The 26,826-nt window shown below is 39.7% G+C and overlaps 2 protein-coding genes across 3 annotated transcripts in view; both read right to left on the reverse strand.

Moving 5' to 3' along the window:
- Positions 1 to 26,826, reverse strand: part of LOC122872443 — a 59,636-nt gene that overhangs the window by 4,621 nt on the left and 28,189 nt on the right. The window contains exons 9-19 of the mRNA XM_044188691.1: positions 19,391 to 19,426; positions 17,948 to 18,194; positions 16,587 to 16,731; positions 16,399 to 16,498; positions 16,231 to 16,293; positions 15,884 to 16,086; positions 15,059 to 15,190; positions 14,093 to 14,280; positions 13,723 to 13,871; positions 13,372 to 13,617; positions 13,126 to 13,288 (exon numbers count right to left, since the gene is read on the reverse strand). Coding sequence (XP_044044626.1) covers positions 13,126 to 13,288; positions 13,372 to 13,617; positions 13,723 to 13,871; positions 14,093 to 14,280; positions 15,059 to 15,190; positions 15,884 to 16,086; positions 16,231 to 16,293; positions 16,399 to 16,498; positions 16,587 to 16,731; positions 17,948 to 18,194; positions 19,391 to 19,426 — 1,672 coding nt within the window. The remainder of the gene's footprint in view (positions 1 to 13,125; positions 13,289 to 13,371; positions 13,618 to 13,722; positions 13,872 to 14,092; positions 14,281 to 15,058; positions 15,191 to 15,883; positions 16,087 to 16,230; positions 16,294 to 16,398; positions 16,499 to 16,586; positions 16,732 to 17,947; positions 18,195 to 19,390; positions 19,427 to 26,826) is intronic.
- Positions 64 to 25,276, reverse strand: LOC122871758. 2 transcript variants are annotated; one of them, XM_044187095.1, is made up of 10 exons: positions 25,163 to 25,276; positions 7,792 to 7,859; positions 7,079 to 7,191; positions 5,107 to 5,337; positions 4,849 to 4,932; positions 3,350 to 3,449; positions 3,087 to 3,222; positions 1,644 to 1,890; positions 297 to 441; positions 64 to 208 (listed from the first exon to the last, which is right to left on the reverse strand). In XM_044187095.1, the coding sequence occupies exons 2-10, from the start codon at positions 7,826 to 7,828 to the stop codon at positions 84 to 86; spliced, it is 1,218 nt and encodes a 405-aa protein (XP_044043030.1). In that variant the 5' UTR covers positions 7,829 to 7,859; positions 25,163 to 25,276; the 3' UTR covers positions 64 to 83. The 2 variants fall into 2 exon arrangements, with proteins under 2 accessions (XP_044043030.1, XP_044043031.1); XM_044187096.1 differs by lacking the exon at positions 25,163 to 25,276 and adding an exon at positions 8,832 to 8,985.

The following is a 26,826-nucleotide window of genomic DNA, read 5'->3' on the forward strand; positions in this document are numbered from 1 at the left end:
GCAGCTAGGGGAGACAAACAGAGCGGCACATTCAATTTGAAACCCATACAACATCAATAAACAGGTAATATCAGTCAGTGCATTCATGTGGTTGTGACTGAGTTGTACCCGAGTGCACTGTAAGAAGAGGACTTCTCTGCACTCAGGGTGGTGGTCTGACTGGCTTGAGTGGGGCTGCCACACAAGCCCTTTACAGCTCCAGCAGGTCCTGGCAGATGTCAAGAGACAAGACAAACCAATGAACTTTCAACCTAATAAGCACAGCTGGCATTCTTATATTCTGTAGTTTTCTGTACCTGCCACATGTGCGGTGTTGCCATCAAAAAAGACAGTCGCATTGAGGGAAAGTATCTTGGCAGTAACTCCAGTCTGGTCCTTGGAGAGCTCCACACCGTGGACCAGCTGAGCCGTGGTGCTGAGCGTTAGTATTTGGTCTTTAACCTACATCACAGCGGAAACACTGGCTGAAACATCACAAATACATCCATACATACATGTGCTTTGCATGTGCGCTCGTTCCCACTTAAACAGGCTTTTTCACAGCAAGACTCAGTAAATGGCAATAATCTTTTGCTCAGATTACACCATCAAAATGTCTCCTCTCTTCACTCAAAGTTAAAATAACAGCTTCTAATTCTTTTCCTGGGAGAACGATGAAACAAGAGCCCACTGGAAAAGTAACAGATGACAGAAGACGTCAGCAAATGAGAACATCGGTAAAAACAAATCATATTTTTGCTTTGTCACAATGTTCCTGTTGCACCAACGTTCATTAGTCACAGATGCAGAAATCCATCCATCAGAGGTAGAAATCCTCAAATGGCTGTTATTTACAAATGATGAAGATTTTGTAATTCTGGACAGGTTTGTACTCTGGTTCTGGTCCTTTTTGATTTGTCTATCTCTCTTCAGATAATGTATTTAAGTTGAACGCTCTGAAATCACTACACTGTAAGGTTCACATAAAAAAAAATTGTTTTCTGAGAACTTCTGAATGCATGGCTGTGCAGGATTTAGGCTGTAACCTAAATGTTTTAATAATCATTTATTATTCAAAAGTTCATTTTAAACAATGTTGGACAGATCATTCTACACCCACAGGTGCAGGAAACAGACCGCAGGATGATAGTGTGCATCTGGATCTTTAATTATCTCTCCATATAAAGGGGGTTGTATTAAAAACTACATTTGGCAGCTCTAGTTACTAGTCATGAGGAGTAAAATATGATACTAAACACTAGATACAAATCTAACTGATGAAATGAATTAATAACAACAAATAAAGATCTGTCACCTGAAAGCTGCCAAAGCCAAAGAAGAAGAAGTTTAAAGTTCGATTATTTTGCTACACATAAGTAAATATCATCACAAATAGATAATACTCTGACAATTAGTATGTAACAATTCAACACAAATACTGAGTTAATTGTAAAAAAAACTTTCCATTTCTATTTTACGCTGCTTTGTACTTCTGCCCCACTATAATTCAGAAAGGAAAGGTACCACCACACCTGTCTATACTTTAAATACATCAACACAAAGTGACTCCTGGCATGTAATGATCTTCAGTGATTGGTCAAACCTTTGAAAACAACCCCATAAAAACTCTGTTACTTGCTTTTAGATGGATTGTGGCAGCTTACCCGAACTCTTCCACCTTGTTCCAGGTACATGTTTACGCCTGTATCTTCCAGCCACAGTATCAAGTGGTCCAAAAATGGCACATCTTGACGCCGTCGCTCCATGAAACCGGCCAATAGGGTGAAATTCGAGCTTTTTTGAGGCTTCATCAGACCGTATACACACCGGTCCGGGACAGAGTAGACTCTGCCGGAGAAATCGATGACAGTGGAGCCGGTCACAGTGCACACGGGAATGGGTTGTACGCACCTGATGGAGACGGAAAGGGACAGATGTTTTCTGTTTTTTATGGATCCTATGAAGATGTCATTTCCAGTTAATAGGAATCCTCACTTGAAAGTTAAAGGGGTACTCCACCAATTTTACACCTAAAGGTCACTTTCCTCCTCGTCATGGGAAGAACTACTCAGCCTGTGAAAACACTTGTATAATGTCTTCTGTGGCTCTGGTGGAGCTTTCTAAAGTCTAAAAAAAACCAAAACTCTAAGATGAGAAATGTTTTGAGTTAGGCTGGGAAATGTAGGATCCAGCGTTTATTTAAGTTTGACTCTACTGGAGACTTAAAGTCAGGATATCTGGGCCTCTGCTGCTTCAGGTTTGACCATTTTTTATCAAGTGCCCCTACTTCATGGCTGTGCAATACTACCATACTGCGAGAGTGTGGACAACAAGTGAAAAGGACTATCTGTATCTCTTAACTTTGAAGCAATATATGCAAACCAGAAGTGGGCAGTGCTATTGTGACGAAGACAAATGTTGTGACTGTAACAAACCTAACCGTAGATATATATCCATACAAATAATCTCACAAATCACTCAGTGACTTTAGATTAAAGAAAAACTGTGCAACTTCACACAGATTTTGAGGGTTATTGGAAAAAAAAGGCTGTATCGCAACCTCAGTCCAAGGGTGTACTGCTTGTAGTTATTAGTATTAATGGTGTCAAAGACGTCCAAGTCGTAAAGTAAAGACAAAACTCATCAGATAAGACATTCTTATCTGTTTAGAGTGAACCTGCTCATATCTGAATTAGAAGAGAAACAATTAGTCAGTTAATTGATAAAGTTATCGACAGAAAATGGAATGAATTGGTAATCAATTCACTGGTTCCTGCTTCTCAAATTTGAGGATCTGCTGCTATTTTGTACTGTTGGGCAGACAAAACAAGAGATTTGAAAACATTACCCTGGGTTTCAGGCTACATTAGCCACTACTAGCATAACACACCTGGATCTCCAAAAGGACTGACAGCAGTTGAGTTGCATTGTGGGTAATGTAGGTTTTGACAAGGAAGAAAAACTGTCCATCATGAGTCCGACAATGTTATTGAAGTGCTAAATCGTTGGAAATCTCTTTTAAGTTTTATAGACTCAAAGATTAATCAGCTGATCAAAAAAATAGATAGATTTTTAGAAATAATATAATATAAAGAAAACATATTTACTTGTTGTTGCCCAGGCAGACCTCCAGGGCTCCACATGTACTGACAGGAGAGAGGGATGCAGACGCATCACAGACTTGCATGGTGCAATTTTCTGAGTTCAGCTTCTTGTAACTTGAATTGACTACAAAAGGGGCATCTGGGAGGTGATAGGAGGTTTATGAGATTAGTTTAATATTAAACTTCACCATCTAGTGTACAACATTTTAAAATATCACAGTTTGTTTTGAGGATCCCTGAAGAGTCCCAGCCCCTTCTTTGCCTACCTGAGATTCTGCATCCGCTCACGTCTATGTATTTCACTTCTGAAGATTTAGGAAACGACCACGAACCCAGAGATGAGCTACCGACCGTTGCATTCAGGCTCTAGAAAAGGAATTGAAAAAAATCAAGATTAATAGTGTGATACTGTACTACTCTAATACTGAGTGAACACTGACTTGAAGCCCCCTTTTTATACGTGTATAAATATTTTTCTCCAATTTTAGGACAATTCAGTGGGACAGTGGGAGCAGTGGTGACCTAAGCATTGGATGAATGAGCCGACATATGACCAGACGGCAGCGGTTCAATTCCCAGACTGGCAAAGGCAAAGTCTAAGAGCAGCACTCGCCTGTGTGTAATTATTCAAACTAATTATTCCTAATCAACCTTTCTGGACACTTTTAGTCTCCACCAACTCCTGAGAAAAGTATCTGGCTTTTTAGCTGCTAAATGTTCCACTTTCTTCAGCTGCGAGTCAATACGTGTGTGTGTCTGCTGTTTGGTGCTGGGCAGGTAGTGTGCACTCAGTTTCTCTGAACAGCTGCCTGCTGCTGCTAAAAAACTCATCATTCTCTGTGGGTTGAGACTGTGAGTGAGCTCTCTCTTTTTACACAACGACTATTGTTAATATTCAAAAAATATACAGATTAGTGCTGTTTTTATTCAAAATACATTTTGGTTCACATTTCCTACACTCTCCATCTTATGTGGACGTAAATACCCTAAAAACAAAAGCTGACCGTCACTTTAATGTCACTGTCACTGTTCATTTAAAATCCAGCGTGCCAAGTACAGAGCAAACCATTGCATCACTGCATTGTATATCAGCAGTGAGTAACTGTTTCAAGCTCAATTCCTAAACTGCTAACCATCTCGTAGGATGCCCCAGTTTGTACCTCTCATATATTACCATTAGATTCAAGCCACAGATCTAAGCATTTCCCAATAATTACCCGGCAACGTTTGAAAACCCAGAAGGTCACATGTGCCGCGCTTCTGGAGGAATTTCCAGAATCCGCTGCACAACAAAAAATACTTTTGAACCCATTTCACAAGTTGCCAGAAGTGACACGAGTCCTTGGTCTTTTTGTAAAACACAACCAAAATATTAAAAGAACCAAAACTTGTAAAGAGGAAAAACTCTTTTGTTGTTGTTGTTGTCCTGCTGCAGGTAGAATGTTTTAAATCAAGATGGTTAGAAGAGTCTTTGAGGATTCTTGTTAAACGACCTTCTGGGCTCATTTCTAGGATAACTGAATGCTCGGGTCACATTACTCAGCTGTAATGGTGCAATACACGAGAGGAACAAACTGGGTCTCCTCTCAGGGATGAGACTCTGTGAAATCCAGTGGTTAACCTCTGGCTGACAGCTGGAGTCTGACATCACAGCCTGAGGTTGGGATCAAGTTAACTTGCCATAAAGCAGAATGGTTGAAGGACATAAGTTGCCATGGTAACAGGCTCATCTCTGAGACCAAAGTTAGGTCTTCCATATACTTACATAAGTAGCTGAAGTATATACATCAGAATATGTCAGGCTTGCCATAACTGTTTGTGCGCCAAAGCTGTAGAAAATAACACCGATCTGAAAGCATAAACAGACAAGACACAGAAAATATTAGGAAATGGCTTCCAAAATATGTTAGAAATAAACTTTGATTTGAAGTTCCTTTGCCACACGATGTCTCTGAAATGTTCATTTTGTACAAAAGGCTGGACAGTCAGTCGATCTAAAAACATGGAACTGATGATCACTCACATATGATTTCAAATTTCCATCCTGTAAGTAAAATTGAACAGCGCAGTCTGAAGTGGTCTTGATGTTTGGCACAGCTAGATGAATGGCTGATCCAGGACTTGTTTTGGCAGTAAACACGTTCACATCCAATCTGTCCACAGTCAGCTGATCTTTTATCAAAACACAGTCTGTTGGAGTTTCAGTTGCGGGCTCTTTGAAACAAATGACAGCAGATGAATCTTTGAACGACACCTGCAAAAACAGAGAGACACCATACATGAATTACTCCAAAATAAAATGAGTTCAAGTCAACAATGACATCAAAACATCTTCATCATTTTGGTGCAAAACCTTTCAGTCCAGCAAGTCTTCACACCTAAACCACAAAATATGTCGTTTTTTTACTCGTATGAGCAGTTTTGCAATAGAGAGAATAAATAGATGTTCACAGCGAGCTGGGGGGAAATTTAGAGATTTGTGGGCAATATTGGGTTCTATAAAAAATCTGACAGGTCAGAAGATTATTACCAGTATAGGATACAATCAAAAATACACTCTGCAACACAAAATTCAGTTTTATAAATAATTATTGCATTTTTAAATACTGGATAGTTTTACTCTTTGAGGCTGATAAGAATTCGGTAATGCTCGAATGCTCTTGCGGCTCTGTTACTTCCTCATACTTTCCTAATAATTTCTTGGAGGTTTCCTGGAAAGAACTATGCAGTTTGAATATTGATCACAGGGAAAATAAACACAATGTTCTGAGACTGCTGTTTCAGTTAGCTCAGTTAGTTGTGTTGAGTTTAATAACTTTCTTGAAAGAACTGCTCCATTTAAAGCCAAGTACCCAGTATTTATTCATCTTTCATCGATTATTGGAAACTTTATTTTTCATACATGTTGAGTTGAACACTTGCCTGCTGACAAGTTGCACATCTTTGTATGTTCAGCTGAGCTGCTACACACTGACTAAAAGAATTGAAGTTACGCTAGCTTGTATGCTAGTATGCTTTCAGTATCACTCTGCAGCTGGAGTTAAGTTTGCCTTGGGTTAGTTTGCAGTGTTGCTAACATTAATGTGCAGAAGGGCCACATCGTAGGTGCGCTCATTAAATAACAAGGCATGCACAGCAGCTGGAACTCAGCCTCTGCGGCAGCTGTTGGTAATTTACTCTGCACATCATTTATCGGCCAGCAGAGGACAGCGCTGCCTTGCTAATGGACTTAAACCTGCTGTTTCAGCTTCAGAGACGCCTCTTGCCTGTACACTGTCATGCTATTTCACTGCTGTTCGCACTACGTTGCACAGTGTAATCTGCATGTAGTTTTAGTTAAGCAGCTTGCATGTTTCATGTGTACTGTATACATTTCTTGTGTTATTTACAGTTATCTCTTTCTTGTATATTATTCTGATTTCATACAGAAGGACTTCTTCCCCATCAGTTGTGCAGAAGGAATGTGGTTGTGGTGCTGAAATAAAGGCTCTGGCATTGAAGACATCTGTGTGGTTCTGATTGATCTCTTGCAGCAGGTGACTATTTAAGTTAATCGTGCACAGAAACAGCAGGGAAGCTACAACCTGCTCACACTATACATTAACTATTAAGCTTGTGACAAGGCGTCACAATTGCATTTTTTAAGCAAAATTTGGAATGCAGGACCTTTACTTGTAACAGAGTATTTGCAGTATTGCTACTTTTACTTTGAAAGATCGGAGTACTTCTTCTACCACTGCAGGCTGCTGCTGTAGCTTCATTTTACTGTACAGACATGAGAGTGATGCCACACTTCTCATCTAACTCTCAGCAAGAAAAGCAAATGAGCGCATTTCCCAAAACGCTGAACTCTTTATTGAACTGTCGCTGAAATGTGTGTTAGAAATCTTCGCTAACAGACAGTCACCAGCAGTCAAACAGTCTGTCTGTTAGATACAGTAACAACAGCAGAGTGAAAGACAAGCCTTTTCTCAAACATGTTTCATTTTACTCACATCCAACATGGAGTATTTGCGTCCATAAAAGGTGATGGGACACGAGCTGATGTTCTTCACTCCAGAATTAACAATAACTGCAGCAGACAGAAGGTCAACCTGGCTGGCAGCAACTACAGCGTGAATGTGAAGGGAAAAGAAATGAGACATCATACATCAATCTATCAAGACCAACTTTCTTTCTTTTCATTCCCAAGTCACACCTCTGACTTCAAATGGCATTGATCACGGCAAGGATTTCTGAGTGTAAAAGACTGAATGAATTAATAAAATACATACTCAGACTGTAGAACATATTTTCCATCATCACTACAGGAGCTGGCTTCATTCTGAGGGTTTTATTTTATTCAGAAATGTGAGGACTTAAAGGTTAAGCGCCTCATGAAGAAGTGGAGCAATAAACTGAATCTAGTGCAAAATCTCTCCAGTGAAACAAAATTGCCCCAACTTGACTTACTTAAGTTGATTCAAAGGTGCCCTTACCCTTATTCATTTATAATGATTCCATGGATGAGCATATGTTTTTAAAAAGGTATCATTCAGGCACATTTTGTATTGGAAATTAGCACAATATAGACAAATCGTTCCAGGGAAGAAATGTGTAAAATAAAATCTCTTGTAGGGCCTGCTACATGTTGAAAATGTAGGCCAGTCATCAGATGCCTTTAAAATAAGGGTTCTAGTCTAAAGCACTTTTCACTGGCTCAGCTTACCTGCCAGAAGGAGAAGCAGAGCACCCGGCTTCGCCATGATGGAGCCCCGGCAGTAACCTGTCGGAGAGCTGGGAGAGATACAGCTCACATAGTGAAATCCATACAAATACAGGGAGGGAGGGATAGTATTCATGATTTGATTGATGAGAGTTTTAATGCCTTTCTTGCATGCTGCATAGGGTTATTAAAAAAAGCAATTTACTGTATCTAAAATCCCTTAAATGAACCCTTAAGTTGTGGCTTATTCACAAACTTAGTTTGACTGCAAAAGGCTCCATGTGAACTCTTTTAGATGAGGCCCACGCAGTCGCACTGAGCAAAGGTGATAAATGCAGATTGTGAGCGGACATTAGTGGCCGTAACTCAGTGATCACATCACGTTGAGTACATTATTATCAGCAGCACTAGCAGTGTCTAATTTTAATTTTTTATCATCCAATGAAGCCATTTTACATTTTGCTCACACTTCCCTCCTGCGTCTGAGTGTGTCAAACGTAAAGGCCATGAGGAAACAGAGAAGTGGTTGATGTTGTAAGGAACTTTAGTTTCACTGTAAAACATAACAAGAGTAAATCATCAGATTAAGAGAATTTAAACAAAATGGGAACAACAAGAAACTTTTTTAAAGCTTTTTAAAATGTGGCACAAACTCAGCTGATCTGACACTGAGGGGGAGTTTATTCCACTGCGTTCGAGCTGATAGACTAAAAGCTTTTTCTTAAACCTGGACCGGGAAACCTTTAACAACATTTGGTGTAGAATAAGGAGCTAAGAGATCAGAAATAAGCTGTGGAGGCTTTGAAAGTAATCAGAAGAATCTTACAAGTCTAAAATGAATAGCAATGTAATGTATTGTGTGACTATTATATAAGAATAAAATAGAGAAGTGATACATTTAAGTGCACTTTCTTAATTGAGTTGGCATGATGCATCTTTATAGAACCAGCAGGATTTCAAAGATCTCCAGTCATCCTGTAAGTGCATAAGCATCGTCCACATGAAGCCAGACAGAGAGAGGAAGAGCGTGCAGCCGGTCTTACCGTCTGGAGGTCGGGTGGAGCAGCAGGGAGATGAAGCTCTGCAGATGGAGGTCGGTGTCGAACCTGTCTCAGGTTCAGCTCTCGGGCAGATGTGCCTGCTGTGTGTCTCTATCTGTCGCTTTTTACGCAGGTCCTTCTCGTTCACGCCCCTGAAGACTTATGTAAGATTTACACATTCTTAAAAAGTTTGGACTCCCCAAACTGGCTTTTTGTCACCTGCAGCAGTCCATTGAGTAACTGTGCTTTTCTCTGGTATTATTTTCCGAAAAATGCAGTAAGTGACTGTCAGTAAGTAAGAACAATTAACGAGCTTTGAGAAGCCCTGGAGAAAAATACTTTGCCTATGAGACCTGGTCCATATGAACAAGTGAAACATTTTTCTTAACATTATTTTATGGTGAATCTGTTTCAGCATAAACACAATTTCTCAAATACTGACACAAAGGCTTTTACATTGTTATAGAGGATGGAGAAACTAATATCCTAAATTCAGCAAAATTCTCTCTGGTGTTTGGTTTAAATGCTCAGAGTAAATAATAGCTTGTATTATTGAAGTAAAAGCGTTAGTTTCCATATTATTCAAACCCCAGTCTGTTTTGTTACATTGCATTGTGGTCCGACTGCTCCTGTGAGCTCTGATGGATTATTTAATGTATGGATTGTTGATAAAAATTGGTGCCCCACAAAGAAGCCCCTCACCTTTTGATTCCAAATAAAAACATGCAGTGAACTTTCGATGTTTTAGATCCCTGAAGCATTTCCTGCTGTCAGATTCCACTAAAGCTGCTGGAAACACCCGGAGGTTACGGTGGCATTGTCCGCGTTCTAGATGAGTGTATCTACAGGGAGGTACATACAGTAAATCAGACTACTGACTGGTGCCCACAGAGTCAAGTTTGGGGAAAGAGGGCCTTTACAGGTGCAGTGTTGCACGGTCGAGCTGTTTCACTGTTGTGTTTTCTCTTCATGTGATGGGAACTGGGACTTCTATACTGGAATTCTCAAAGTTAAAAGACACTGTTGATACTCTGTATATTTACTTTTTAACAGACACGGCCTATTTTACACATGCGCACGATTTGTTGATTTATTTTCCAAATCATAATACAATATAGGAGACAACTAGCAAATACTGTCATTAAAAAAGTAATCCTTAATAATTAATAATAATCCATAATATTAATGTAATATTTTGTGTTTTGAGATAAAGAATGGTAATTTTTTATTTGACCACATTTTACAGCTGACAGCCCAAACAGAACTAATTCATCAGTGTCATCAGTTCAGCATCATGTTCATTTCTACAAATTTCTACAAATTTAGGGAAAGTCGTAAGGTATCAAGGTGATAAAATAATGTACAGTATGTTTTACGAGATGTTACGGAGGGTTTGAATGAGAGAAACGGATCACTCTAAGCATTCGCACCAAACCCAGAGAGATTTTTGCTGAATCATCAGACCTGTTTAGCAGCATCGTGCTACCTCTCCATCCCAGGGTAGAAAAAGCGTGGGTTCTTACAATCAGCATGCATAAAATCAAACACTTAATTCCTGATTCCAATCTACGCTGATGCACAAAAAGGCACAAATTCTTCCTGTTACGATGAACATATATGGACATTACTGGACTGCCCCTTTGATACACCACATGTACACAATGCTGTTTCTGTACATAAAACAAACTGTTGTTTCTGTTTTAAAGAAATTAAATCAACATGTGAGCGTCAGAGTTCGGATGTGTCCCATTCTCCCTGATGGGAAATGAGGCTGTAAAGACTTCACTAAATAGTTGTCTGTGTTATTTATTTATTGGTTATGATGCTTTAGTGAATTGTTCACACTCTAGGACTTGACCCTTGACCCCATGAAGACAGAACGATTAGTAACATGGTTTGATTTGATTAAAACTTGAGTAAAAGTTACTCTGAGTAAATCTTTGTTGTTGTACTTCAGTAGTTTGTAAAAATGCATCACATGGTTTCAAATATTTCATTTTCCAGTTGAGCAGGTTCCCCCTTTATGATCTCTGCTGTCTTTCACCTCTGTTTTCTTGGCAGACTTAAATCTGTCCTCCGCTTTCACACGCCCATCACTGGACTTAAAATAGTGACCTTTGACGTGTTTATCCTGAGGGGGTTTCAGGTGCAATTACAGAAACCAGTTTGTGCAAATGTCGTGCCACAAATACCTTCCTTGGTTTTATTTGTGACCATTTTTGAAATTACTTTTTAAACTTTTTCTAAATCAACAGAGTAGAGAAAAGGGCCAATTACAAATACCACTAACAATAATCATGAAAATAATATGTACTGTGCTTTTAACCAATCCCCCCCCTAAAGGAAAGGGTCGAACCTAAATACTACTGCTACTAAAAATAACAAGTACTGTACACATAACTCACATCTGGAAATTAAATCCAGAGAATTATTCATTCATATGCACCTACATGAGAAAAGACCAAATCAAACTCGTAAAATAAATGTTGTGTATGTAGTAGCGTTGGATATAAATTTCCTCTTGTGCCCGTGATAAGATCAGCCTTTGTTGATCCTCAGAGGAGAAATTCAGGAATTGCAGCAGCACAAGAACACAAATCAGTCCAGATAAACTGAGACACTTATTAAATAGATAATTACAAGTATATGAAATATAATAACAATAGAAATAACAATATAAACTATTAAAGAGCATTTTAACCCAAACTTACAAGGCAAGCTGTACACATACAGTACACATACAGTACAGTACCCACGAACAGTGTTGTACTTAAACTAATACTGCAGTGCTGTCTCAAGTGAGGTGACACAGTGGTGAGATTAGTAACAGCAAAGTATAGTACATGTAAGAGTAATATGATACCATCTACTGTAACAGCGTACAGCAGATTAATATATATGATTAAGTAAAAATACTTTTCCTTTTCTCCTGATAGTATTTTCATTTTGAGATTATAGATTTAGATAATTGTATATCAGAACAGACAGATAAACAGGAATAGATAAACAAAATAGCAACGTATCATGCATCGCTGCCTCAAACCAAAGTAACATTTCAGTCAGGTGCTCCCCCATCTGTCTCTCTCTGTATGTTGGGCGTGGTCTCCCCTCCTGTCTCCTGGCTCCTCTGAACACCTGTCTGCAATCAGCTCTTCACCACTCCCAGCTGGCTCACCTGCCTTTGTTATTGTACTTTAGTATTTTATAAAAGTAATCATCAAAATAACTCGAGTTGAGAAAAATACAAAAGTATTTACTGAAAAATAACTTGAGCAGCAAGTAAATGAAAATCAAAAAGAAAAAACACCATCAGTAGTGCCTTTTCCCTGGAAAAGACTGGAATTATTTCAACCACAGATGATCTTCCTCAGTTAAAGGTAAAAAAGTGAACAGAAATGTATTTGTGATTAAATAACAAGTCATCATCTCCTGATTAGATAGCCTGTCACAAATATAATAAAGGTAAAACAGAAAAATTCCAGTCTTTATCTCTCAAGTGTGATCACAAAATACTACATTAATATTATACTCTATTAAGAACACCAATGAGTAAAGGAATACTTTTTTTTTGTTTAAATTTGCTTGTTGTCTCCTATATTCTATTATGATTTGGCAAATAAATCAACAAATCATGCGCATGTGTATAATAGACCACTGTGTCTATTAAAAAGTAAATATAAAGAGTGTCAGCAGTGTCCTTTAACTTTGATAATTCCAGTATAGACGTCCCAAGTCCCAGTTCCCATCACAGACAGCCACAGATGTGAGCCCATCACATGAAGAGAATAAGACACCGCTGTCTTACATCCTGCGTCTGACTTTGTGGAAAATACAATTTGATTTATTTACTTATTCATGAATATATCACAATCCTTCATTAACATGGGCCAAATAGCCGCATTATGTATTAATTATATAGCACAGAAACAAATCATCGTTTCAAACAAGTTGATTTAAATTGAAAACAGGCTGAAATATTGTTGACACACAGCAAAACAAGGTCTTTAGGACAGAAATGATTTTGTAACATTGGAGTTTTACAAAGTACTAGAATCAGCTCCACCTCAGCCAGCTACAACAACACTGCTGCTCACATATTAATGCATCAATGATAATAATCCTATCACACCATGAAAGGAACCATTCAGCATAACGAGCACTTGTCCTTTTGTTAAAGTACAATTTGCTGATAATACTTCTGTACTTATGCAGGACTTTTCCTTGTAATGGAGTATTTTTACATTGTTGTATTACTACTTTGACTTTAGTAAAGCAGTATTTCCTCCACCCTGCTTACCTGAGCACAGGAATGGCCCTGTGTGGCGCACAGCTCCAGTTTGCAGTGCAGGTAGATTTCGCCGCTTTTCCCAGAGAACTGGAACATGTTGAAAGAGAAGGAGTTGGACGTTCCCAGTCCGTTTCCCTCCACCTTCACCGTCTGGTCTTCGGGGTTCGGGCATCTGCTCAGAAACAGGAAGACGGTCATGATGACTTCATCAGCAGTAAAGCCACTGACAAAGTCTCAGTTTGAGCTTTGTCTCACCCGTTAATGACGAGGTTGTATCGCAGAGTATCAGTAGGTGACCGCTGGTTGGTTGCCCAGCAGGAGTCGGTCACCAAGGCGACCATGCTGCCGTCCAGGCCCTCCGTCTTCAGCTCCACCCAGATCTTCTGGTTCAGCCCGATCTCAGTGTCCGGCCCGACAAGGTCCGTGCGGCCGGCGTTGGTGTAGGCGTTCATCATCAGAGTGTAATTCCAAACTCCAGATACAACCTGCTGCACCACAGAGCTGGAGAGCACAGACACACACACTTCAGCTGTCTTAAACTTTAACTACAACAAGCTTCAGTCAGCACATTAACAACCAGGTGAAGCTCAGCCGGCCTGCACACACCCATCTTTGATCTTGAAGGCCACGCTCTTGACGTCTGGCTTGGTGTAGAAGCAGGAGAAGTCGATGTATACTTGGTCGTTGCGGGTGATGATGCCGGAGCTGGTACTCATCTTGATGGCGTTCTTGTAGATGATTTGGTTGTCGTTCGTCTAGATTGCGAAAGGAACACAGACATGTTTTCAGGTGAAGAAAAACTCGCATGCCTGATGAAGCCCTTTCCTGGAAGCCTAACCTTTCCTGTAAATAACAATTTATGGCAGCCTGGCTGAGGCTCATTACTTTGCCATTACAGTCTACAGGGAAGTGACCAGCAAAAACAGCATGTGTGTTTGTACTTGTTGAGAGCAAAGAACTAGAGGAGAGTACCCACCGTAACCTCCGTCCCGCAGGTGTTGCTGCCGTCGAAGCTGAAGGTCACCATGTGGGTCTGCTGGTCCATGTAACCTTTGCACTTCTGGTCATTGAGCTGTAAGGCGGAGTAGTCGATGCCATTGTCCTCCAGCAGACATCCAGCCAGAGCGAGAGTGGCAGAGTTCTTCATGCAGACTGTCGGCTCGCCTGAACACCCAACAGGACAAAGAAGCAAAACCATCACCACTTCAAGATGGATTTATTTGGGGCCGAGGTACTCAGTAAGCAACAGCTGGTTTGTGCTGATCTTTTTTTTAAATTTACAAACATTTCTTTGATTCGGAGCTATTATGGAGGCACAAACACGTCCCGTTTTGAATTAAACACTAATCTGTGACAAGAGAGGAGCGCAGCGACAAAACCCAAAACAGCTGTGCCTTTGCCAGATGTTTGCATATCTAAATCAATTAGCATCTTTTAGGTGTATCAGCAGGTGGTTTTCCAGTCACATGCTCTTCTGTTCTCTGTCATTTGTACAATGTTCTATAGAAATATAATCCAGAATATCTGGTTCCTGTTTTTCCTGTAATTTAGAATGCAGATAAGTTAATGAGCCAAACAAATTCAAATTCCCCACTAGCTGTAGTCTGTCAAATGTAGAGAGTTAAAACTTTACATGTAAAGAATTTCTTTCAGAATATTTACTTTGAAAAACATCTAACAACAAGAACTGTTAATCTTCTCATAACAGATCAAAAAATGATGTACCAAGATAAAAGAAAGCCAACTCTACTGGTTGGTGATTTGCTATAACAATTTAAATAAATAAATATAACCACATTCAGTAGCTGTGGTCAGGAGGGAATCATCAAATTGATCCTGATGATTTTGTCTAATGCTGCAGGACGTCTGGATCAACTCTCCCTCTGAAGAAACATTACAACCCTTAACGGTGTCTTTTCATGCCACGGTTGTTGCACAGTACCTAAAGTGTTTGTCGGTTTGTACTTGGAGGCAAAAATGGCCCGACAGTAGCAGCGGGTTCCACCGAGCTTCTCGCCGCAGAACTCATGAGGGCTGCAGTACTGGTCCTGACAGAAGGCCTGAGGGACAGCAGCTACAGACAGACACACAGACACATGATGAGCTTCACTATCAAGTGTAGGATGAATGACATGAACATCTTAAAAAGGTTTTTTTTTTTTTGCTTCTTTATACTTCTAATTCCCACTGCATTTATTTGACAGCTATAGCTACTTGTTACTTTTCAGATCAAGATTATACATACAAAACATGTCATGATCTTATGAAATGTGGTGCATTATTATAGATTTAGTAAAAAAGATATATTTAAATAACACCAGATTAAAAAAACCATTTAAAATGAACATTAAAATGCTGCTTACATTGCTACATATTTCTACTTTAAGTAGCTTTTGCTGATCATTCTGCAGTGTTTACACAGTAGTAAATTATTATAGTTTCTTAAGAAAAAGTGCCTGAATTCCATCACCATCGTAACGACCAAGTGGAATTAACTAAACAAATATATACTGCACCAAATTTGTATACTAGTATATGTATATCATATATATTTTAAATACATTTAGACTTAAGCTTGTGTTCAGTGTATTTAACCCCAAGTTGCTCTGTTTCTGTCAATAATTCTACTTTCTCTCTTCTGTATGATTCATTTGTTTCAGCCTGGAACAGCAGGCACAAATCAATACATTTTGATTTCCTCATCTCATCTCATCTCGCCCCGTTTCATCGCATGAAACACAGAAGTGAAAGTGAGTGACGATCTTACAGCAGCCGGCCTTTGACCTCCAGTCCTCCAGCCCGATGCTGCCCTTCAGGTTGCAGGACTTGGCGTAAGCCTCCAAAAACTGGCACTTGAGATCGTCCACCTCTGGGTATTTGCACAAAGTGTTTGTGCAGGCGGTTATGTAGGGCTCCGGGTCAGTGAGGCTGTGGCAAGCAGTGAAGGGCGCCTGCCTCATGAGATTACAGCTGTTCACAGAGGAAGGATGAGAGTAAATGACCAGTTTTCTGAACAGAGTCATGGCACCTCAGGACTGTGTGATAAAGATGACTCGTTCCTGTTTTAAGGCTGACAGCAGTGTTCAGTGTGTGTTTGAATGGGTCAGTTCTTACTGTTCAGTTGCGAGGCTGCAGACGATCGTACTGTCAACGGTGTCGTTGGGCTGACGCTCGCAGCTAGGGGGAGACAAACAGAGCGGCACATTCAATTTGAAACCCATACAACATCAATAAACAGATAATATCAGTCAGTGCATTCATGTGGTTGTGACTGAGTTGTACCCGAGTGCACTGTAAGAAGAGGACTTCTCTGCACTCAGGGTGGTGGTCTGACTGGCTTGAGTGGGGCTGCCACACAAGCCCTTTACAGCTCCAGCAGGTCCTGGCAGATGTCAAGAGACAAGACAAACCAATGAACTTTCAACCTAATAAGCACAGCTGGCATTCTTATATTCTGTAGTTTTCTGTACCTGCCACATGTGCGGTGTTGCCATCAAAAAAGACAGTCGCATTGAGGGAAAGTATCTTGGCAGTAACTCCAGTCTGGTCCTTGGAGAGCTCCACACCGTGGACCAGCTGAGCCGTGGTGCTGAGCGTTAGTATTTGGTCTTTAACCTACATCACAGCGGAAACACTGGCTGAAACATCACAAATACATCCATACATGTGCTTTGCATGTGCGCTCGTTCCCACTTAAACAGGCTTTTTCACAGCAAGACTCAGTAAATGGCAATAATCTTTTGCTCAGATTACACCATCAAAATGTCTCCTCTCTTCACTCAAAGTTAAAATAACAGCTTCTAATTCTTTTCCTGGGAGAACGATGAAACAAGAGCACACTGAAAAAGTAACAGATGACAGAAGACGTCAGCAAATGAGAACATCGGTAAAAAACAAATCATATTTTTGCTTTGTCACAATGTTCCTGTTGCACCAACGTTCATTAGTCACAGATGCAGAAATCCATCCATCAGAGGTAGAAATCCTCAAATGGCTGTTATTTACAAATGATGAAGATTTTGTAATTCTGGACAGGTTTGTACTCTGGTTCTGGTCATTTTTGATTTGTCTATCTCTCTTCAGATAATGTATTTAAGTTGAATGCTCTGAAATCACTACACTGTAAGGTTCACATAAAAAAATGTTGTTTTCTGAGAACTTCTGAATGCATGGCTGTGCAGGATTTAGGCTGTAACCTAAATGTTTTGTTTGTGTTGCTCAATAAAACATTTATTATTCAAAAGTTCATTTCCAACAATGTTGGACAGATCATTCTACACCCACAGGTGCAGGAAACAGACCGCAGGATGATAGTGTGCATCTGGATCTTTAATTATCTCTCCATATAAAGGGGGTTGTATTAAAAACTACATTTGGCAGCTCTAGTTACTAGTCATGAGGAGTAAAATATGATATAAACACTAGATACAAATCTAACTGATGAAATGAATTAATAACAACAAATAAAGATCTGTCACCTGAAAGCTGCCAAAGCCAAAGAAGAAGAAGTTTAAAGTTCGATTATTTTGCTACACATGAGTAAATATCATCACAAATAGATAATACTCTGACAATTAGTATGTAACAATTCAACACAAATACTGAGTTAATTGTAAAAAAAAACACTTTCCATTTCTATTTTATGCTGCTTTGTACTTCTGCCCCACTATAATTCAGAAAGGAAAGGTACCACCACACCTGTCTATACTTTAAATACATCAACACAAAGTGACTCCTGGCATGTAATGATCTTCAGTGATTGGTCAAACCTTTGAAAACAACCCCATAAAAACTCTGTTACTTGCTTTTTAGATGGATTGTGGCAGCTTACCCGAACTCTTCCACCTTGTTCCAGGTACATGTTTACGCCTGTATCTTCCAGCCACAGTATCAAGTGGTCCAAAAACGGCACATCTTGACGCCGTCGCTCCATGAAACCGGCCAATAGGGTGAAATTCGAGCTTTTTTGAGGCTTCATCAGACCGTATACACACCGGTCCGGGACAGAGTAGACTCTGCCAGAGAAATCGATGACAGTGGAGCCGGTCACAGTGCACACGGGAATGGGTTGTACGCACCTGATGGAGATGGAAAGGGACAGATGTTTTCCGTCTTTTATGGATCCTATGAAGATGTCATTTTCAGTTAATAGGAATCCTCACTTGAAAGTTAAAGGGGTACTCCACCAATTTTACACCTAAAGGTCACTTTCCTCCTCGTCATGGGAAGAACTACTCAGCCTGTGAAAACACTTGTATAATGTCTTCTGTGGCTCTGGTGGAGCTTTCTAAAGTCTAAAAAAAACCAAAACTCTAAGATGAGAAATGTTTTGAGTTAGGCTGGGAAATGTAGGATCCAGCGTTTATTTAAGTTTGACTCTACTGGAGACTTAAAGTCAGGATATCTGGGCCTCTGCTGCTTCAGGTTTGACCATTTTTTATCAAGTGCCCCTACTTCATGGATGTGCAATACTACCATACTGCGAGAGTGTGGACAACAAGTGAAAAGGCCTATCTGTATCTCTTAACTTTGAAGCAATATATGCAAACCAGAAGTGGGCAGTGCTATTGTGACGAAGACAAATGTTGTGACTGTAACAAACCTAACCGTAGATATATATCCATACAAATAATCTCACAAATCACTCAGTGACTTTAGATTAAAGAAAAACTGTGCAACTTCACACAGATTTTGAGGGTTATTGGATAAAAAAGGCTGTATCGCAACCTCAGTCCAAGGGTGTACTGCTTGTAGTTATTAGTATTAATGGTGTCAAAGACGTCCAAGTCGTAAAGTAAAGACAAAACTCATCAGATAAGACATTCTTATCTGTTTAGAGTGAACCTGCTCATATCTGAATTAGAAGTGAAACAATTAGTCAGTTAATTGATAAAGTGATCGGCAGAAAATGGAATGAATTGGTAATCAATTCACTGGTTCCTGCTTCTCAAATGTGAGGATCTGCTGCTATTTTGTACTGTTGGGCAGACAAAACAAGAGATTTGAAAACATTACCCTGGGTTTCAGACTACATTAGCCGCTACTAGCATAACACACCTGGATCTCCAAAAGGACTGACAGCAGTTGAGTTGCATTGTGGGTAATGTAGGTTTTGACAAGGAAGAAAAACTGTCCATCGTGAGTCCGACAATGTTATTGAAGTGCTAAATTGTTGGAAATCTCTTTTAAGTTTTATAGACTGAAAGATTAATCAGCTGATCAAAAAAATAGATAGATTTTTCGAAATAATATAATATAAAGAAAACATATTTACTTGTTGTTGCCCAGGCAGACCTCCAGGGCTCCACATGTACTGACAGGAGTGGTGGATGCAGACGCATCACAGACTTGCATGGAGCATTTTTCTGAGTTCAGCTTCTTGTAACTTGAATTGACTACAAAAGGGGCATCTGGGAGGTGATGGGAGGTTTATGACATTAGTTTAATATTAAACATCACCATCTAGTGTACAACATTTTAGAGAAGGAAACAACAGAAATTTTAAAATATCACAATTTGTTTTGAGGATCCCTGAAGAGTCCCAGCCCCTTCTTTGCCTACCTGAGATTCTGCATCCGCTCACGTCCATGTATTTCACTTCTGAAGATTTAGGAAACGACCACGAACCCATAGATGAGCTACCGACCGTTGCATTCAGGCTCTAGAAAAGGAAATGACAAAAATCAAGATTAATAGTGTGATACTGTACTACTCTAATACTGAGTGAACACTGACTTGAATCCCCCTTTTTATACGTGTATAAATATTTTTCTCCAATTTTAGGACAATTCAGTGGGACAGTGGGAGCAGTGGTGACCTAAGCATTGGATGAATGAGCCGACATATGACCAGACGGCAGCGGTTCAATTCCCAGACTGGCAAAGGCAAAGTCTAAGAGCAGCACTCGCCTGTGTGTAATTATTCAAACTAATTATTCCTAATCAACCTTTTTGGACACTTTTAGTCTCCACCAACTCCTGAGAAACGTATCTGGCTTTTTAGCTGCTAAATGTTCCACTTTCTTCAGCTGCGAGTCAATACGTGTGTGTGTCTGCTGTTTGGTGCTGGGCAGGTAGTGTGCACTCAGTTTCTCTGAACAGCTGCCTGCTGCTGCTAAAAAACTCATCATTCTCTGTGGGTTGAGACTGTGAGTGACACAACGACTATTGTTAATATTCAAGAAATATACAGATTAGTGCTGTTTTTATTCAAAATACATTTTGGTTCACAATTCCTACACTCTCCATCTTATGTGGACGTAAATACCTTAAAAACAAAAGCTGACCGTCACTTTAATGTCATTGTCACTGTTCATTTAAAATCCAGCGTGCCGAGTACAGAGCAAACCATTGCATCACTGCATTGTATATCAGCAGTGAGTAACTGTTTCAAGCTCAATTCCTAAACTGCTAACCATCTCGTAGGATGCCCCAGTTTGTACCTCTCATATATTACCATTAGATTCAAGCCACAGATCTAAGCATTTCCCAATAATTACCCGGCAACGTTTGAAAACCCAGAAGGTCACATGTGCCGCGCTTCTGGAGGAATTTCCAGAATCCGCTGCACAACAAAAAATACTTTTGAACCCATTTCACAAGTTGCCAGCAGCCAGAAGTGACACGAGTCCTTGGTCTTTTTGTAAAACACAACCAGAATATTAAAAGAACCAAAACTTGGAAAGAGGAAAAAAATCTTTTGTTGTTGTTGTTGTCCTGCTGCAGGTAGAATGTTTTAAATCAAGATGGTTAGAAGAGTCTTTGAGGATTCTTGTTAAACGACCTTCTGGGCTCATTTCTAGGATAACTGAATGCTCGGGTCACATTACTCAGCTGTAATGGTGCAATACACGAGAGGAACAAACTGGGTCTCCTCTCAGGGATGAGACTCTGTGAAATCCAGTGGTTAACCTCTGGCTGACAGCTGGAGTCTGACATCACAGCCTGAGGTTGGGATCAAGTTAACTTGCCATAAAGCAGAATGGTTGAAGGACATAAGTTGCCATAGTAACAGGCTCATCTCTGAGACCAAAGTTAGGTCTTCCATATACTTACATAAGTAGCTGAAGTATATGGAGAATATGTCATGCTTGCCATAACTGTTTGTGCGCCAAAGCTGTAGAAAAAACACCGATCTGAAAGCATAAACAGACAAACAGACAAATATTAGGAAATGGCTTCCAAAATATGTTAGAAATAAACTTTGATTTGAAGTTCCTTTGCCACACGATGTTCCTGAAATGTTCATTTTGTACAAAAGGCTGGACAGTCAGTCGATCTAAAAACATGGAACTGATGATCACTCACATATAGTTTGAAACGTCTATCCTGTAAGTAAAATTGAACTAGGCAGTCTGAAGTGGTCTTGATGTTTGGCAGAGCTAGATGAACGTCTGATCCAGGACCTGTTTCAACAGTTGATACGCTCACATCCATTCTGTCCATAGTCAGCTGATCTTTTATCAAAACACAGTCTGTTGGAGTTTCAGTTTTGGACTCTTTGAAACAAATGACAGCAGATGAATCTTTGAACGACACCTGCAAAAACAGAGAGACACCATACATGAATTACTCCAAAATAAAATGAGTTCAAGTCAATAATGACATCAAAACATCTTCATCATTTTGGTGCAAAACCTTTCAGTCCAGCAAGTCTTCACACCTAAACCACAAAATATGTCGTTTTTTTACTCGTATGAGCAGTTTTGCAATAGAGAGAATAAACAGATGTTCACAGCGAGCTGGGGGGAAATTTGGAGATTTGTGGGCAATATTGGGTTCTATAAAAAATCTGACAGGTCAGAAGATTATTACCAGTGTAGGATACAATCAAAAATACACTCTGCAACACAAAATTCAGTTTTTTAAATAATTATTGCATTTTTAAATACTGGATAGTTTTACTCTTTGAGGCTGATAAGAATTCAGTAATGCTCGAATGCTCTTGCGGCTCTGTTACTTCCTCATACTTTCCTAATAATTTCTTGGAGGTTTCCTGGAAAGAACTATGCAGTTTGAATATTGATCACATGGAAAATAAACACAATGTTCTGAGACTGCTGTTTCAGTTAGCTCAGTTAGTTGTGTTGAGTTTAATAACTTTCTTGAAAGAACTGCTCCATTTAAAGCCAAGTACCCAGTATTTATTCATCTTTCATCGATTATTGGAAACTTTATTTTTCATACATGTTGAGTTGAACACTTGCCTGCTGACAAGTTGCACATCTTTGTATGTTCAGCTGAGCTGCTACACACTGACTGAAAGAATTGAAGTTACGCTAGCTTGTATGCTAGTATGCTTTCAGTATCACTCTGCAGCTGGAGTTAAGTTTGCTTTGGGTTAGTTTGCAGTGTTGCTAACATTAATGTGCAGAAGGGCCACATCGTAGGTGCGCTCATTAAATAACAAGGCATGCACAGCAGCTGGAACTCAGCCTCTGCAGCAGCCGTTGGTGATTTACCCTGCACATAATTTATCGGCCAGCAGAGGACAGCGCTGCCTTGCTAATGGACTTAAACCTGCTGTTTCAGCTTCAGAGACGCCTCTTGCCTGTACACTGTCATGCTATTTCACTGCTGTTTGCACTACGTTGCACAGTGTAATCTGCATGTAGTTTTAGTCAAGCAGCTTGCATGTTTCATGTGTACTGTATACATTTCTTGTGTTATTTACAGTTATCTCTTTCTTGTATATTATTCTGATTTCATACAGAAGCACTTCTTCCCCATCAGTTGTGCAGAAGGAATGTGGTTGTGGTGCTGAAATAAAGGCTCTGGCATTGAAGACATCTGTGTGGTTCTGATTGATCTCTTGCAGCAGGTGACTATTTAAGTTAATCCTGCACAGAAACAGCAGGGAAGCTACAACCTGCTCACACTATACATGAACTATTAAGTTTGTCACAAGGGGTCACAATTGCATCGTTTTAAGCAAAATTTGGAATGCAGGACCTTTACTTGTAACAGAGTATTTCTATGCTGCAGTATTGCTACTTTTACTTTGAAAGATCGGAGTACTTCTTCTCCCACTGCAGGCTGCTGCTGTAGCTTCATCTTTACTGTACAGACATGAGAGTGATGCCACACTTCTCATCTAACTCTCAGCAAGAAAAGCAAATGAGCGCATTTCCCAAAACGTTGAACTCTTTATTGAACTGTCGCTGAAATGTGTGTTAGATATCTTCGCTAACAGACAGTCACCAGCAGTCAAACAGTCTGTCTGTTAGATACAGTAACAACAGCAGAGGGAAAGACAAGCCTTTTCTCAAACATGTTTCATTTTACTCACATCCACCATGGAGTATTTGCGTCCATAAAAGGTGATGGGACACGAGCTGATGTTCTTCACTCCAGAATTAACAATAATTTCAGCAGACAGAAGGTCAACCTGGCTGGCAGCAACTACAGCGTGAATGTGAAGGGAAAAGAAATGAGACATCATACATCAATCTATCAAGACCAACTTTCTTTCTCTTCATTCCCAAGTCACACCTCTGACTTCAAATGGCATTGATCACGGCAAGGATTTCTGGGTGTAAAAGACTGAATGAATTAATAAAATAAATACTCAGACTGTAGAACATATTTTCCATCATCACTACAGGAGCTTGCTTCATTCTGAGGGTTTTATTTTATTCAGAAATGTGAGGACTTAAAGGTTAAGCGCCTCATGAAGAAGTGGAGCAATAAACTGAATCTAGTGCAAAATCTCTCCAGTGAAACAAAATTGCCCCAACTTGACTTACTTAAGTTGATTCAAAGGTGCCCTTACCCTTATTCATTTATAATGATTCCATGGATGAGCATATGTTTTTAAAAAGGTATCATTCAGGCACATTTTGTATTGGAAATTAGCACAATATAGACAAATCGTTCCAGGGAAGAAATGTGTAAAATAAAATCTCTTGTAGGGCCTGCTACATGTTGAAAATGTAGGCCAGTCATCAGATGCCTTTAAAATAAGGGTTCTAGTCTAAAGCACTTTTCACTGGCTCAGCTTACCTGCCAGAAGGAGAAGCAGAGCACCCGGCTTCGCCATGATGGAGCCCCGGCAGTAACTGGCCGGAGAGCTGGGAGAGATACAGCTCACATAGTGAAATCCATACAAATACACACAGTACAGTATGAGGGATAGTATTCATGATTTGATTGATGAGAGTTTTAATGCCTTTCTTGCATGCTGCATAGGGTTATTAAAAAAAGCAATTTACTGTATCTAAAATCCTTAAATGAACCCTTAAGTTGTGGCTTATTCACAAACTTAGTTTGACTGCAAAAGGCTCCATGTGAACTCTTTTAGATGAGGCCCACGCAGTCGCACTGAGCAAAGGTGATAAATGCAGATTGTGAGCGGACATTAGTGGCCGTAACTCAGTGATCACATCATGTTGAGTACATTATTATCAGCAGCACTAGCAGTGTCTAATTTTTATTTTTTATCATCCAGTGAAGCCATTTTACATTTTGCTCACACTTCCCTCCTGCGTCTGAGTGTGTCAAACGTAAAGGCCATGAGGAAACAGAGAAGTGGCTGATGTTGTAAGGAACTTTAGTTTCACCGTACAACATAACAAGAGTTAATCATCAGATTAAGAAAATTTAAACAAAATGGGAACAACAAGAAACTTTTTTAAAGCTTTTTAAAATGTGGCACAAACTCAGCTGATCTGACACTGAGGGGGAGTTTATTCCACTGCGTTCGAGCTGATAGACTAAAAGCTTTTTCTTAAGCCTGGACCGGGAAACCTTGAACAACATTTGGTGTAGAATAAGGAGCTAAAAGATCAGAAATAAGCTGTGGAGGCTCTGAAAGTAATCAGAATAATCTTACAAGTCTAAAATGAATAGCAATGTAATGTATTGTGTGACTGTTATATAAGAAAAAAATAGAGAAGTGATACATTTAATTGCATTTTCTTAATTGAGTTGGCATGATGCATCTTTATAGAACCAGAAGGATTTCAAAGATCTCCAGTCATCCTGTAAGTGCATAAGCATCGTCCACATGAAGCCAGACAGAGAGAGGAAGAGCGTGCAGCTGGTCTTACCGGCTGGAGGTCGGGTGGAGCAGCAGGGAGATGAAGCTCTGCAGATGGAGGTCGGTGTCGAACCTGTCTCAGGTTCAGCTCTCGGGCAGATGTGCCTGCTGTGTGTCTCTTTCTGTCGCTTTTTACGCAGGTCCTTCTCGTTCACGCCCCTGAAGACTTATGTAAGATTTACACATTCTTTAAAACTTTGGACTCCCCAAACTGGCTTTTTGTGACGTGCAGCAGTCCATTGAGTAACTGTGCTTTTCTCTGGTATTATTTTCAGAAAAACGCAGTAAGTGACTGTCAGTAAGTAAGAACAATTAACGAGCTTTGAGAAGCCCTGGAGAAAAATACTTTGCCTATGAGACCTGGTCCATATGAACAAGTGAAACATTTTTCTTAACATTATTTTATGGTGAATCTGTTTCAGCACAAACACAATTTCTCAAATACTGACACAAAGGCTTTTACATTGTTATAGAGGATGGAGAAACTAATATCCTAAATTCAGCAAAATTCTCTCTGGTGTTTGGTTTAAATGCTCAGAGTAAATAATAGTTTGTATTATTGAAGTTAAAAGCGTTAGTTTCCATATTATTCAAACCCCAGTCTGTTGTTGTTACATTGTATTGTGGTCCGACTGCTCCTGTGAGCTCTGATGGATTATTTAATGTATGGATTATTGATAAAAAATGGTTCCCCACAAAGAAGCCCCTCACCTTTTGATTCCAAATAAAAACATGCAGTGAACTTTCGATGTTTTAGATCCCTGAAGCATTTTCTGCTGTCAGATTCCACTAAAGCTGCTGGAAACACCCGGAGGTTACGGTTGCATTGTCCACGTTCTAGATGAGTGTATCTACAGGGAGAAACATACAGTAAATCAGACTACTGACTGGTGGCCACAGAGTCAAGTTTGGGGAAAGAGGGCCTTTACAGGTGCAGTGTTGCACGGTCGAGCTGTTTCACTGTTGTGTTTTTGATGAACTGTTGTTTCTGTTTCAAAGAATTTAATGTTTTTAAATCTTGAAAACCCCCCTCTCATTCCCAATATTTAAGAACGTATGGATTTCCTGGTCACTTCACTGTTGGAAAAGGATGCTTTCATCACCTATTCCTAATAAATCATTGCTAAAAGCACATCAACATGTCAGTTGGTCTCCCTTTCCATTCATAAAGTCAAAACTGCAGCTACTGGTGACAAATTTAGAAAGAGAAAAGCTGAGAAACTAATCAGATGTTACTGGGTGAGCGAACTAATCGACATGTGAGCGTCAGAGTTTGGATGTGTCCCATTCTCCCTGATGGGAAATGAGGCTGTAAAGACTTCACTAAATAGTTGTCTGTGTTATTTATTTATTGGTTATGATGCTTTAGTGAATTGTTCACACTCTAGGACTTGACCCTCGACCCCATGAAGACAGAACGGTTAGTAACATGGTTTGATTCGATTAAAACTTTAGTAAAAGTTACTCTGAGTAAATCTTTGTTGTTGTACTTCAGTAGTTTGTAAAAATGCATCACATGGTTTCAAATATTTCATTTTCCAGTTGAGCAGGTTCCCCCTTTATGATCTCTGCTGTCTTTCACCTCTGTTTTCTTGGCAGACTTAAATCTGTCCTCCGCTTTCACACGCCCATCACTGGACTTAAAATAGCCACCTTTGACGTGTTTATCCTGAG

This window comes from Siniperca chuatsi, linkage group LG24, assembly GCF_020085105.1.
Source record: "Siniperca chuatsi isolate FFG_IHB_CAS linkage group LG24, ASM2008510v1, whole genome shotgun sequence".
In the NCBI taxonomy this organism is placed as follows: Eukaryota; Metazoa; Chordata; class Actinopteri; order Centrarchiformes; family Sinipercidae; genus Siniperca; species Siniperca chuatsi.